This window comes from Nelusetta ayraudi, unplaced genomic scaffold (genome assembly GCF_046127955.1).
Source record: "Nelusetta ayraudi isolate G7.1 ecotype Tasmania unplaced genomic scaffold, CSIRO-AGI_Nayr_v1 ptg000233l, whole genome shotgun sequence".
Lineage (NCBI taxonomy): Eukaryota > Metazoa > Chordata > Actinopteri > Tetraodontiformes > Monacanthidae > Nelusetta > Nelusetta ayraudi.
Genome location: NW_027466282.1, coordinates 119,941 through 134,376, shown reverse-complemented (window position 1 = coordinate 134,376; position 14,436 = coordinate 119,941). Strand labels below are relative to the sequence as shown.

General features: G+C 47.6%; 1 protein-coding gene across 1 annotated transcript; it reads left to right on the top strand.

Moving 5' to 3' along the window:
• Positions 1 to 170: 170 nt before the first annotated feature.
• On the top strand, positions 171 to 12,710 carry tecta (tectorin alpha). The gene is made up of 23 exons (XM_076016661.1): positions 171 to 456; positions 537 to 676; positions 761 to 1,048; positions 1,275 to 1,412; positions 1,508 to 1,673; positions 1,756 to 2,168; positions 2,343 to 2,913; positions 2,993 to 3,603; positions 3,681 to 4,251; positions 4,771 to 5,402; positions 5,984 to 6,635; positions 7,115 to 7,314; positions 7,558 to 7,938; positions 8,828 to 9,114; positions 9,244 to 9,524; positions 9,676 to 9,786; positions 9,889 to 10,091; positions 10,187 to 10,350; positions 10,459 to 10,707; positions 10,836 to 10,998; positions 11,100 to 11,184; positions 11,286 to 11,405; positions 11,551 to 12,710. Exons 1-23 carry the CDS (start codon positions 345 to 347, stop codon positions 11,649 to 11,651), a joined length of 6,639 nt encoding a protein of 2,212 aa, XP_075872776.1. The 5' UTR covers positions 171 to 344; the 3' UTR covers positions 11,652 to 12,710.
• The last annotated feature ends 1,726 nt before the right edge of the window (positions 12,711 to 14,436 follow it).

Below are 14,436 nucleotides of genomic sequence, written 5' to 3'. Positions count from 1 at the left end.
TCCTCGGCCGGTTGGCAGCTTCAAACGCTCAGATGCTGGAGAGCAGCCGGGCCACTTTGAGTAGATGGAGCAAGTTAAGGCTCAGAGAGGCCTGAAATCCACTGTTCCTTGCCCCACAAGGGACCAACGGGCAAACGTGATCCTGACACATTGTTCCTGCATGCATAATGGAGCCCTTTTCAGAGCTCCTCCGGGAGGCCTGGGAGCCTTATCTTAAAGAAGCATGGTTATGTGGGTTCTACTTTTCCTCCTCCTTCCTGCTTTGTCTGGCAGCCTTGTTTATACGGGGTTGCACTATGGCTCGTGTCAGCCTGAATTTCAGAGTGCAGGGAAAGTAAAGCTGGATGTACTGTCGGGACCATAATCAATCATTCTACGTCTTCCTTTGTAGTATGGTCAGGTCGGGCTGTCCAGTCATCTTGCTTCACCTCTTCGGCATCTTTGTACAGACGGGAGGTAAAATACACATGACAAAACGAGGTTCAAGACTTGGCTTCAAACAGCCAAGCACCTTCATGCTCTCTCTGTCTTCACAGCGAACGCTCAGGACATCATGTATCCATACGGACCTGCCCATAGGGATCTAGAAACACCAAAGATGGATGACGGGAGTTCGTCTGAAATCAGTCTGACCTTGCAATATGTTTTCTTCAATATTCCCTATCGATCCATCTATGTAAGTCCAAGTAACATCTACTGTTGGAGTGCAGTTGTCAGAATTCCAGCCAAAGTTTCTCAACTCCATCTTTCCCACTTACAGGTCAACAACAATGGTGTGATCTCCTTCAACGTGCAGGTCAGCCAGTTTACACCGGAGGCGTTTCCACTTAGCGACAGTCGGTCCTTCATCGCTCCACTCTGGGCTGATGTTCACAACGGCATCCGTGGTGATGTCTATTACCGGGAATCTATCGAACCAGATATACTGGAGAGGGCAACGCAAGATGTCAGGAAGTACTTTAAAAACATGCGCGACTTCACAGCTACTTGGGTCTTTATTTCAACGTGGTACCAAGTCACCTTCTACGGAGGAAGCCAAACAACCCCGGTATAGTTGTGATCAAGCATAGAACATCCTGTTGCATTTAGCACGTGGAAAAAACAGAATGTATTTAAACATGAAAAAAAAATTACATACTGGCATGTATAAATAGTAGAAACTTAGCTAACTAATGTAGGTTTAAGTGAAAAACAAAACTCCCCATGGTCTGTTGTTCTTTATGTTTAACTTTTAAAACTTTTAAAATCTCAAAATCCTTTTTTTTGATTGAAAGGTCAACACATTCCAAGTTGTGCTCATCTCAGATGGTGTAGTGTCCTTCAGCATGTTCAACTACAAAGAAATTATGTGGAGCACAGGAACGGCCAGCGGCGGAGACCCTTTAACAGGACTCGGTGGTACGACAGCTCAGGTATAGGTAACAAGATCACGTTTGTGGCAATCGATCAATTCCCTCCACTTCAAACATTTGGGATGATACATTTTGGAACCTTTTTCCCTTTTCAGTCAGGTTTTAATGGTGGAAACGTTGGTCACTTCTTCAACCTTCCAGGATCTCGATCCAATGATGTAGTGAACATCGAGCAGACCACCAACGTAAACACCCCTGGGCGCTGGTTCTTCCGTGTCGACGGCGAACTCATCGATCCTGCAAACGGTTGCAGCTACAACGGCAAGTCAGAACGTTCATGGAATGATCACTGCAGATTCACTGCAGCTTTGAATCTTCACAACATTTCATTGTGACTCTGTAGGGCGTTTTTATCGGCGTGGAGAAGTCTTTTGGCTGTCAGACCTCTGCTCCCAGCGATGCCGCTGTCTCGATATTGACAACGAGGTGCAATGTCAAGAGGCACCGTGTGGCCAACTGGAAACTTGCGAACAGCAGGAAGGGGCTTTTTACTGCCAGCCCACTCGCACCAGCACTTGCGTGGTGTTCGGGGACCCTCATTACCACACCTTCGATGGCTTCCTCTACCATTTCCAGGGAACCTGCTCCTACCTGCTGGCTCGACCCTGCTGGGAGGTGGCGGGGCTGCCCTTCTTTAGCGTGGAGGCCAAGAATGAGAACCGGGGGATGGCTTCAGTTTCTTGGCTCCGGGACGTCACAGTGGAGGTGTACGGTCACCGAGTCATGATACCAAAAGGCAGTTTTGGAACAGTCCAGGTGATGTTCTGTAAAAACCCTTTTGAGTTGGACTTGATAAATGAGAAACTGCCAAAATGTTTATGATCTTCACATAAAATTAGATTTAAATATAATTTTTCAATCAATCGGATCAGGGTTTATTTACAACCTGTTGAGTTGTTGATGTTTTTTTCTACCTGTTCTACCCTTTAGGTGGACGGCTTGATGAAAACTCTGCCAGTCCAACTCCAGCTCGGTGCCGTCCGAGTCTATCAGTCTGGTGTTGCTGTGGCTTTAGAGACGGACTTTGGACTCTTGGTCACCTACGATGGCCAACACTATGCCTCCATCTCCCTCCCGAGTTCCTACTTCAACAACACGTGTGGCCTTTGTGGAAACTATAACGACGATCCAGCAGACGATCCAGTTCTTCCTGATGGCTCCCTGGCAGAAAGCGTGGTGGAGTTAGGAGGCAGCTGGCGAGCTGAGGATCCAGACTGGAGGTGCACTGATGGCTGTGCCCAGAACTGCAGCGTGTGCGATGCTGTCACAGAGGCCTTTTATTTTCGGCCAGACTACTGTGGGCTCATCAACAAAACCGACGGACCATTCAGGGATTGCCGGACTGTTGTGGATCCCACAGCCTTTGTGTACAGCTGTGTCTACGACATGTGCAGCAACAGGGATAATATCACCACACTCTGCCAGGCGATACAGGCATATGCACTGGCCTGTCAGGCCCTCGGCGTCACAATAAGACCCTGGCGATCGCTGAACTTCTGTGGTAAGGTTCATTCGATTTACGCAGATTCTGTGCCTGAGATTGGTTTGTGCTGTCTAACGCCATGTCCTTTGTCTCGCAGCTTTGTCATGTCCAGAGTCCAGCCATTACCAAGTGTGCACCAGTGCCTGCCCAGCCTCCTGCTCTGACCTAACTGCCCCACTGTACTGCGCTCACCCGTGCACTGAAGGCTGTCAGTGTGACCAGGGTTATGTTCTGAGTGGCAGCCGCTGCGTGCAGCGCGAGGACTGTGGCTGCGAATATAACGGCCTTTACTACCCCCTCAATAACACCTTCTGGGTGGGTGCCAGTGGCCAAGAAGGTGAATGCACCCTCCGCTGCTACTGCGGGCCTGCAGGTGAAGTGTCCTGTTTCAACGAGTCCTGCAAGGAGGGTGAGGTGTGTGTGGCTGAGGTGGGCTTGCTTGGTTGCTACCCTCAGAGGGAGGGCGTGTGCTCAATCAACCAGAACGCAGTGACATCCTCCTTTGATGGCACCTTCCTGCTGTTCCCAGATGACAGCTCCTACTACTTGCTGAAGCTGTGTGGTCCCGCGCCAGCTAACGGCTCAGTGGTGGAGGTGAAGATGGGCAGGCGGTTGGTGAACAAAGGCCCCTTTTGGAAAAGACCTGTGGTGGTCACAGTGGCTAACCTGGAGGCTCAGATGGGTGGTGTAGATTTTGAAACGGTAAAGGTCGGTATTTCCCCCGTCGGAGAAGTGAAAAGAACCATCATCTATTTGCAGCAGCCTCACGCCAACCCTGTTTCCAGGTAAACGGTGAACCCGTGGGCTTACCGTATGTGCATCCATCAGAGGCAATGATGATCTACAGAGCAAGCGGGAATGCTACAGTGGTGGAGTCACGTGGTCTGCTCCGCGTCCACTACAACCAGCAGGGATCCCTCAACATCTCCCTCTCCACCCTCTACTACAATGCGACCTGTGGCCTCTGTGGCGTCTTCAACGGCAACTCCAGTGATGACCTGCGACTCCCCAGCGGGCGCCTGGCAGATTCAGCTGAGCTGTTCAGTGAGGCCTGGCGCGCCATCGCCGACGACCTCACTTGTAACGGCGACTGCGACGACCTGTATCGAATGTGCACCGATCTGCGTCTATATCAGAGCCCTTGGATGTGCGGCCACATCAACGACCCGGGAAATAGTTCATTCCTGGCATGTCACTCGGTGGTGAACCCCTCGCCATTTTTCAGGAACTGCTTGTACAACATGTGCGTGAAGGAAGGGAATCGCTCGGCCCTGTGCTCCTCACTGCAAGCCTACGCTGCCGCCTGTCAAGACGCTCAGGTCGGCCTCACTTCCTGGAGGACTGCAACAAACTGCCGTAAGTCGGAAAATCTTTGACGTAAAAACAAATCAAAGGCAATGTGGTTATGCCACAAAAAAGCGATACAGGTCATATTCTTAATTATTACAGAGCCTTTGGGCATCTGTGTCTGTGCTTAACTAGGGTTAAGTATCTGAGTATGATACGCAAATCAGAATCCTTGCTTCAAAAATCAGATATGCAAAACATTGTCAAAAAAGAGATGGAAAAGTCCATCCACAACCCCTTATATCCTGTCCACGCCAAATTATAGTATCCTTTGATCCCCTTATTTTACCAAGTTTGTTCGTATTTATTAATTTAATCCAAGATTGATGACAAACTAAATCAAACGTATTGTTTTTGATGGAGATAACTAGAAATAAATGTAGAAAAACTCTGAATTCCTGCCAAATTTTCTCCCCAGTCTCAAAAAATAGAAATTATTAATTTAATTATCAACAAATCAGTGTTTAAATTAACCATATTTTAGGCTGCTGCCTTGGACTCACTTCATATTGTTTCCCGCCACCTCAGCTCTTCCCTGTCCAGACAACAGTCATTTTGAGGAGTGCACCAGCGCCTGCCCTCTGACCTGCGCCAACTTGGACGAGCCTGAGGAGCCGTGTCCTCTGCCATGCCAGGAGGGCTGCCAGTGTCGGGAGGGCTTTGCGCTACACGACAGCCTCTGCGTGGCCCGCAGCGATTGCGGCTGCGCGCATCACGGCCGCCAGCTCACCACCAATCAGACTTTCTGGACAGACTGGGAGTGCAGGGAGCGCTGCCATTGCAACGGCTCTGACAACAGCGTGTATTGCCAGCTAGCACCTTGCCCCCTGGAGGAGTACTGCCAGGAAGTGGACGGCCTGTATTTTTGCCAGCCACGCACCGAGGCTCTGTGCGCAGCGGCTGGTTATGGACATTTCCTACCTTTTGCCGGCGTGCCGTTTGAGCTCCAGAGCTCTTGTGCCCTCCAGATGGCGACCACTCACTGTGAAGTAGAAGAGCACAGAGACACCACATCCTCCGGTGGAGCTTTACCACAATTTAAATTGTCTGCTCTTAATGAGGAGAGGGACACAGGCCAGGCAATTTGGGTGAGAGGGTTCCTGCTGGAGGTCTACGGATTTGTAATAGAGGTGTCCCGAAGCTACAAAAACACTGTGACGGTGAGTGTTGGAATAACAGAATATAGGCCTGGATGTGCGTGACAATACATAAGTGAACAGCACCATGACCTGTGAAGGTCGTAGGTGTTGATGTAATTGTGGCCACATGCTATTGATAATCAAGCTGGTAGAAATACCAGGCTGAGGGTGAATTCCTTTTGATTGGCCCGAGGCAGATCTAATTTCAATGGGCATCTTTTATCAAGCTTGGATTTGGCTCAGGCGAAAAAAAAGCCCCAGACCCTGAGCGACATTTGGACCAGGTTCACAAACCAGCTGAATGATCTGAGGGGCAGTGGAAGTGACACACAAGGCGATCACACACACACACAAACACACACTTTTCTCTTTCTGTCTCTTACAATTAATTACTGGAGAGAAGCACACAGCTGCTCTTTCAGTGAATCATGACATTCATTCATCACCTGCCCCCCATGGCCCACATACTTGCATGAGAACATGCAGATGGAGTAGAAGCTATGACTTGTTGCTAACAACTCTTGTGTGGAAAAAGTGTGCACGTGCATGTGTGTGCGCCTGTTGATGCTATGATCACTTTCAAAGAGTCTCTCCTCATCCAGGTGAATAAGGAGCGTCTGTACTTGCCTCTGAAGCTGGGCTCAGGAAAGGTCAACATCATCCCTCTGGGCATGCACCTTCTCCTGGAGACAGATTTCAACCTGAAGGTGGCCTTTGACTGGAACACACTCCTTCTGCTGACCTTGCCTCACGATCTCTACAACGCCTCTTGCGGTCTGTGCCAGGGTGTAGCCTTATCCCCGGCCTCCCTCACCACCGCAGACTGGGGCATGGCCTGGGCAGAGAGGGACACTTTCTGCCAGGTGGGCTGTGGAGACTCCTGCCCTCGCTGCGGTGCGGGGGAAGCTAATGTCCTGAATGATGCGGCGCTCATGACACCCATTGGCGGCGCTGACGAAGACGACGGAGAAAACAGTGTCAACACCCGCATACGCCTGCACCTCGGAGACGGACTGTATGTGTTTGTGGAGCCCGAGGCGGTCAGGCTGTGTGGCCTGATTGCGGATCGAGGTGGTGTGTTCGCACGGTGCCACAGCAAGGTGGCGCCAGCATTCTTTTATCAGAGCTGCCTTCAGGACACTTGCCTGGATCAGGGAGCTCTGGACACAATCTGCAACTGGCTGCAGATGTATGCCGGCACCTGTCTGACCCAAGGGGTGCCGGTGACAGGCTGGACAAGCGAGACGCCGTGTGGTGAGTCTCACTTCTCCAGCCTGCGGTTTCTGCTGCCTTGACATCCCCTTCCAAAATGTGTGGAAGCTCCAGCAAAGTATTAGTATGGCTAGGAGGCAAGAACCCAACATTTCCCCAGGCAACTGGGAGGTGATTGGAAAACCTCTGTTTTCTGAAGATCTACAGAGGTTTTTGGAGGTTTTGGGCAAATGAAATGGGTTAAGCTGCTCCACTGCACAATAATCGTCTGGATTATAAATAAAAAAGTATTTAGGATAAATCTGCAGAGCCTGGCAATTTGTCCTGCTTTCAGACTTTTAACAACTAGATTACACACCTACTGAATAATAACTGTTTTTCTTTCAAAAAAAAAGACAATTGGCATGTATTACAAAGAGTACAGCTGTATTTACGAGAGAGCTTGAGAAATAAAATGTGCATGCCTTTAAAATATGTTCATCCTGTTAAAAACAACAACAATAACACCTGCCTGCTCCCAGTCCACAGCTGTCCAGCTAACAGCCATTACTCCAGCTGCATGGCAGTCTGCCCGCCACAGTGTGCTCCTGCTCGAGGCCAGCGGGACTGCAGCCAGGAGTGCGCGGAGGGCTGCCAGTGTGACCAGGGCTACGTGCTCAACGGCAGGGGCTGCATCCTGCCTCAGAACTGTGGCTGTTACACTGATGGCAAGTACTACGAGGTCAGTTGCAAAACTGCATATCAACTCAGATCGGTTCTCAGTCGTACTGATACAGCTCTGTAAAAACAGTTTTTTTTTTGTTTTTTTTTGGAATAGAGCCACAAACTACATTTAGAGTAAAAGCAGTGTTTGATGAACTTTTCAATTATTGCCATGATGTCACATGTCCACTAGCACTACTATCTCTTCACAAAAATCCATCAGTAAACCATCTCCACTCTGATTTTGAACGTCATGTTCCAGCCCAAACAGCTGTTTTGGAACAGTGACTGCACCAAGCGCTGCCAGTGCATCGGCCGGAACCTTGTCCAGTGCGATCCAAGGCGCTGCAAGGCCGAGGAGGAGTGCGCCCTGCGCCATGGCGTGCGTGGCTGCTTTGCGCGGCGCTCCCAGCACTGCGTGGTGTCCGCCAGCGGTGTCTTCAGGACCTTCGACGGGGCGTCGCTGCGCCTACCCGCCTCATGTTCCTTCGTCCTGTCCACCAACTGCCACAAGTTGCCTGACCTCTCCTTCCAGCTCATTGCTAACTTTGACAAGTGGAGCACGCCCAACCTCACCACCATCTCTCACGTCTACTTGTACATTAATGAGGAGAACATTCTCATCACTGGCAGCACAGTCAAGGTGAGACAAACCTTTTAAAACACTTGTGAACGCACTCACTTCTGACACTCAATAAGGGTTTTCTCATTATCTAGCTTATGTGTGACAGCATTTGTTTTTGCACTTTTGAAATTAGGCCACGATACATTATTTCCCACGTTATCACTGTTTCACCACTTGTTTTCTGCCACCAGCCATCCAAAGTACATCATTTATTTTACTTTTCCTAAAAGAACAAAAAACTCCAGATCCAGTCCAATTCACACTCTCTCTCCTCTTTGCCAGAATACTTGAAAGAGTCTTCACACTCCAAACCACCAATTACCACTAACCGGTCCTCTCCAATTCTGGCCGAAGGCCACATCATCATTCAAATAAAAGAGTGCTAAGAGAGGTGGTTAATGACACATTGATGGCCCCAACTCCTGAGAGGGTGATTTTCCTGGAATGTAGTTACACTGTGATTGTGTAACGTCTGCGGCCATTATCTCCTAATAAACTATTTAGAGGATTAAGTTATGAAGTCGGAGAAAATCTTAGCTAGGAACAGTTTCGCTGTCTTTCCTACAGGAGTAGATTAAAGTAAAGGTGAAAGTAAAGGCATTCCTCGGATTGTGCGTCTTCTCTAAGACTTCACTTTGTCTATTCTAAATTGACTGTGTTTAAATTTTGCGCTACACAAGTGTTAATGGAAACAAATGGATTATTAATCTGTTTTCAATCCACCAGCATTTTCCCCTTTAGAATACACCCTCAAAATATCTCTAATTTCGGCTCAAACATCTAAATCAACCCCTCCCAAAAAAAAAACCAAACATCAGGTGCTCCGCTGTGGTATGTCTGATCAGTTCTACACACCCAAACTAACTCAGCATTACAACAAACAAAAGTTGTCCTTTGTCTTTGACAGGTCAACGGAACACCAGTATCGGTGCCCTTCCTCACTGGCCTGATGACCCGTCTGTCCGCGTCAGAGGGCTTCATCGTCATCGACACACCGCAGGACATCCAGGTCCGTTACAACCACTTCAACACCCTCAGCATCACCATGGGCCAGCGGCTCCAGAACAAAGTCTGCGGCCTTTGCGGCAACTTCAACGGAGACCCTGGCGACGACTACATCACCTCCAGGGGCAAGCCTGCTGCCAGCGCCCTGGAGCTAGCGCAAAGCTGGAAGACCAATGGCATGAGAAACAGGTTGCTGAGGTTCAAATGGGTCCATTCAGTCTATATTGAGCCCTTATTGTCCTTTTTATCCCCCTTTTTGAAACTAAGTCGGTGCCCAGTGGTTTCTGCATGACACCTCGATCAATATTTGTCTCCCAGTTGTGATGAAACCCAGTACGTGGCTCTGGCTCAGTCCTGCGATAACACGGTGGTGGCGGCGCTCCAGGACGATGGTGCCTGTCAGAAGCTCACCCAGCTGAAGGGTTTCTTCCAGCCGTGCCATGGCCTCCTGGACCCCCAGCCCTTCTACCACTCCTGCTACTTGGACGGCTGCTACAATCACCCCAAAGCTCAGGTGTGCGGCTCGCTGGCAGCCTACGCTGAGGCCTGCCGCTCCCTGGGCACCCTCACCACCAAATGGATCACCCAGGAAAACTGCTGTAAGAGAGCTGCAAGGCTCAACTATTTTTTGTACATGGAGTTGCTGTTGCTGACGTCATCATATGTATTCTATGAAGTGTAGCCTGAAGTGTGTAGCATGTGGTCGGCACCATGTGTGACAGCTAACATTGTACATTGATGTGTCTTTAGCAGAATGGATCTATGACCCGTGTGCAGGAGAGATCTGCACAAACATGACCTGTGAGCTGGAGAATGGAGGAGACCTGTGTGGCTGTCCAGAGTTACCTACAAACACTGGAGGTAATTGTTTGAGCTGGAATTATTAATATTTTTTTTATTATTTTAATTTTGCTATTTTGAGATGTGACACTCTCCTAAATAACACCGTTTGGGGTTCGGTAGCAGACGATGAGATCCTTCAGGCCGAGGTGAACTGCAGGCACGCTCGCATGGAGGTCTCCATCTCCAAGTGCAAACTCTTCCAGCTGGGCTTCGAGCGAGAGGACGTCAGGATAAATGACGAGCACTGTGCTGGCATCGAGGGAGAGGACTACATCTCGTTCCACATCAACAACACCAAGGGACACTGCGGCTCCATCGTACAGGTACTGGTGCACCGCTGTTGTTGTTGTTGTTGTTCTTTTAAAAAAAAAACACACATTCAATCAGAAAAAAAAATGCATTTTGTCTCTCTCGACAGTCCAACGGCACACACATCATGTACAAAAATACTGTGTGGATCGAGAGTGTGAACAACACAGGGAACATCATCACCAGGGACAAGACCATCAATGTGGAGTTTTCTTGCGCGTATGAACTGGACTTGAAGATCTCGCTGGAGACGGTCCTCAAGCCCATGCTGAGGTAAGACAGAAAATACAACTGCAGTCTGGATCTAGGGCCTGTATTTCACAGCACAAATGCTGAATTTCTCCACCCTTGTTCCCCCCTGCCTTTGGTTTCGCCATCCAGCGTGATAAATGTCACCCTGCCCACCCAGGAGGGAAACTTCATAACCAAGATGGCTCTGTACAAGAACTCCTCATACCGCTACCCATACAGGGAGGGAGAGGTGGTCCTCAGCACCCGGGACACCCTCTTTGTTGGCGTCTTTGTGGAAGGCGCAGACGAAAACCAGCTTATCTTGATCGTCAACATGTGCTGGGCCACGCCGTCTCGCTTCAGTGGTGACAGGCTGCGCTACGTCATCATAGACCGAGGGTGGGCACACACTAGCATCTGGGGCATACATTGGGTGGGATTCTATGTGGCTTAGACAATGTCTCAAGAGCACAAGAGGTGAATAGTAGATGATGAATTAACGCGTGACGACTTTTCTGCCTCTCCAGGTGTCCCAACACTAAGGACAACACCATTGGCATGGCAGAGAACGGTGTGTCGCTAACCTGCCGATTTCATGTCACCGTCTTTAAGTTCATCGGCGACTACGACGAAGTCCACTTGCACTGCGACGTCTCCCTATGTGACTCTGACAGGAACTCTTGCAAAGTGGTGAGAAACCAGCAAGAGGAGGCGGCCGGTCCTAGAATCTGAGGTTGCAGGGCGCCGACCACATCCGCAGCTCTAATGCTTTATGCACTGTTTACACACAGAACTGTCCGATCCAGAGCCGGATGTACTCAAAAAACAGCCAACTTGGGGATCAAATACTGACTGTTGGACCCATCCGAAGACAAGGTGAGCTGCAGGCTCTGGCTGAACAGCTGTGGCCTGGTGCTTTGTCCGATTTCTCCTAAACTAAACAGAAAATGATGACATCCCTTTGATATATCACTCAGAATCAGACTGGTGTGGAGAGGACAATGGTGGATGTGAGCAGATATGCACCAGCAGGAGGGGTGGCCCAGTCTGCAGCTGCGTGACTGGAATGCTGCAACGTGACAAGAAAAGCTGCCGAAGTGAGTGCTGCATGCACACGTTTGCAAACACCATAAAAGCACTGACCAAGAGGTTTTAAGATCTTTTTTCTTTTGTTGTTGCACGAATCGCGGGTTCTCTGCCATTGTTCCATCCTCTATCATCTTCTTCTTTTTCTTCTCCTAGTTGTGAGCTCCAGCTGCAACCCGACAGGTGCAATGTTCCTGCTGAACTTTGGCCCTGCGATCACTACGTTGTTGGCTTGTGTAAATCATCTCATCTCATAACAGCCGCTGAGTAACAGAAAGGCAAGATTGGGCAGAGGAAAAGACTTGAAGAATGAGAGACAGGCTCTGGTCAGCTGTGTGCTAGTCGGAAATTGAGACAGAGTTCACCACACCTTTGAATCTGCACATTAAAAATTCAGCTCAAGATGAATAACTAAAGGTAAAAATAAAAATCAGTGTTTTAGACTTGAGAACAACTGGTGCTGAAACTCAAGTTTTACCTGTTGCAGCACTTGATTCTGAATGTGAAACTCATCAACCTACATCCTACATTATTTAGCAACTGGGCACCACCTATCTTTTGTCATTATTAATAACACTGCTTTCATTTGTCAATTAGATAACACAGACTGGATTAGTATGTAGCGCCACTGCCCTCCTTTCTTTGCTACTAGGCCAGTAAATTATATGCATTCAGAAACGTTCAATCCACCACAAATGTGCTATAGCTACATTACATTTAGTCCACATATAGCGAGAATACTTTCCGTTCTCTAACAATTACCTTAACTAGTCATATGTAAAGAGTGCAACTGAATTGCTTCCCTGCACGACTCCCAGATCACCAACATCAGCGCGCGGGAGCAGGAACGGTTCATTCAATAGGTTTGTGTCTGTCCATCAAAATATTTCTAATCTAATCAGTTTCTGTTCTAATGCATTCAGTTTTTACAGCATGGCCCCCTCATAAATACTGGCTAATTATTAAGTGTGAGACATTCTGTACAACTGTAAAAAAGTGCAAGGTTCTCTGAAGGTGACTGCCACTCAACCTTTTCTCCATAGCACCTCCTGTTCATATGTTATGTGGCACTGTTATGTAACAGCATGCCTTACTAAAGCCTACAGTTCTCTGTTTTGGATTAGTCACAGTCTATTGCAGGATTTTCGAGGCTTATGCAAAAGTTTCGATGTGCAACCTTGATTAAATTGGTGTTCCATTTTTGTTTCTGCAACAATGTTTAATCGTTGTTTGTTGGTTTGTTTCTTGATGACAAAAAAAAATGGCCAAAAGATGTTAAACCTGAAAGAGCAGGTTTAATATCATGTAATAAAACAATAAAAAAAAAAAGGACTTGTTTGAACGTAAGAGTGAGTCCTCTTGAGTTTTCTCTTTCTCTCACTTGCACTACTATAAAAATGACGCTGACGGGATAATAACTGTTGGAGGCTGGTATGTCAACTGTGAAATTCCACTTCCTTGTGAGGGACAGCCGGCTCAGATTTTTAACCAGGTAATGGTGGAAGAGATTTAAAGGTCAGGTTTTATAGCGGGCCAATTAAAAAAAAACCAACCTGCAACTTTGACCTCCAGAATTTATTGATGGTAGTATAGTCTCGTCCAGGGCTCTGAGGGTGTGTGTGTGTGTGTGTGTGTGTGTGTGTGTGTGTGTGTGTGTGTGTGTGTGTGTGCGTGCGCGCGATTCTCGAGTTCTTTATTACACATATTAAATGTTTGTTGCAATGAACGAATGATCCCTGCTTGGTTTGTAGATTAGTTATTAGATGCTAGTGCAGTTTTATATTCTGAATGAGAAAATTAAATCAGTCTACCAATCAATCAGTCAGTAAATCAATCAATCAATGTTATATACACCAAAACACCATTTGCAAATAACTTGTATTGGATGTGTTTCTGAACTGACACTGATCAATTTTATGAGACTTGTAAGAAACAGATCAATTCTTGATACAAACAAGCAGAAGGGAATGAGCTGGATTTTTTTTTAACATTTCCCAATCTCCGAGAATTAGCATAATACATCACATGTGTCGCCAAAAATAACCGGACAAAAGTTTCACCCATCTAGGTAAAAGTTGTGATTCAAGAAAATTCTTCTACTGGTGGGAAACAGCCGAGAGGATTTGCCTTACTCTGAGGTAGTGTATTTGCATCAGCTGCTGTTTCGTGGTGGGTGTTACTGGCCTTTGTGAACCAACTGAGCAGGTCTCAGTCTTTGTGTTTACGTAAACAACGTTTACGTAAGTACTCACACATGAGTCGCACTGAAGGCACGACCTCACTGACGTGTTTCCATGCCAGTTGCAGGGCTCATCTGTGGGCGCTGTTCGCGAGTCAAAATAAAGGGATTGGCTTTGTCACAATGGAGAGCGGATACAGCTAAAGCCGAAATTATTTGGGAGAGTCTTCACCTGCAATTAAAGGGCCACCTGTGAATGACCGTCCTAACCTCAACACTGCATCTTAAAAATGCAATGACAATGTCTGCTTTTATTTTGGCGGCAGTTCAGCTTTGTGACAGCCTCGGATGGGTATCTGCTCTTTTCATTTGTGGAAGCCTAACCCCTTTTTTGCAAATGTTTTGGGGTTAATGATGGAGTGTTGCCGGCGGAGGCAATGACTAGGTACGATAAATCCTAAGAATTGTTTCCAACAGAATCTAAGGCCTGCTTCATCGTAGTGGACATTTGTGGTTTAGATAGACCTTAATAATAATAAAAAAAAATCACAACTGCTGTAAAATCAGATTCATCGCCAATACAAGGGTCAAACGCTATTTTGACAGCGGGTCAAAAATACAGTATAATAATGCTCAAAGCCCGAAACGCAGTTGAAGGCTTTTGCCTACAGACTTGAGAAAATAGTTTACTAGGTTACTGATTGGCTCTCTTCCTACACCCCCCCTATGCTGCTTGAATAACTCAGGATGTAAAAAATAGAAAACTTTCTATTCACATTTGGTGATGTGCTTAACATGGAATGTGAAACTGGGGAGAGTCTCAAGTGAGCTCTCAACATTACCCGCTCCTGCGCATGTGGGCG

What these genes read in the sequence shown, in the direction of transcription:
- tecta (XM_076016661.1), top strand. Translation starts at nt 345, where the DNA reads ATGTACTGTCGGGACCATAATCAATCATTCTACGTCTTCCTTTGTAGT. An exon ending in TCACTGGCAGCACAGTCAAG is followed by an intron (nt 7,939 to 8,827) that starts GTGAGACAAACC and finishes TGTCTTTGACAG; the next exon opens with GTCAACGGAACACCAGTATC. An exon ending in GTCCTCAAGCCCATGCTGAG is followed by an intron (nt 10,351 to 10,458) that starts GTAAGACAGAAA and finishes TTCGCCATCCAG; the next exon opens with CGTGATAAATGTCACCCTGC.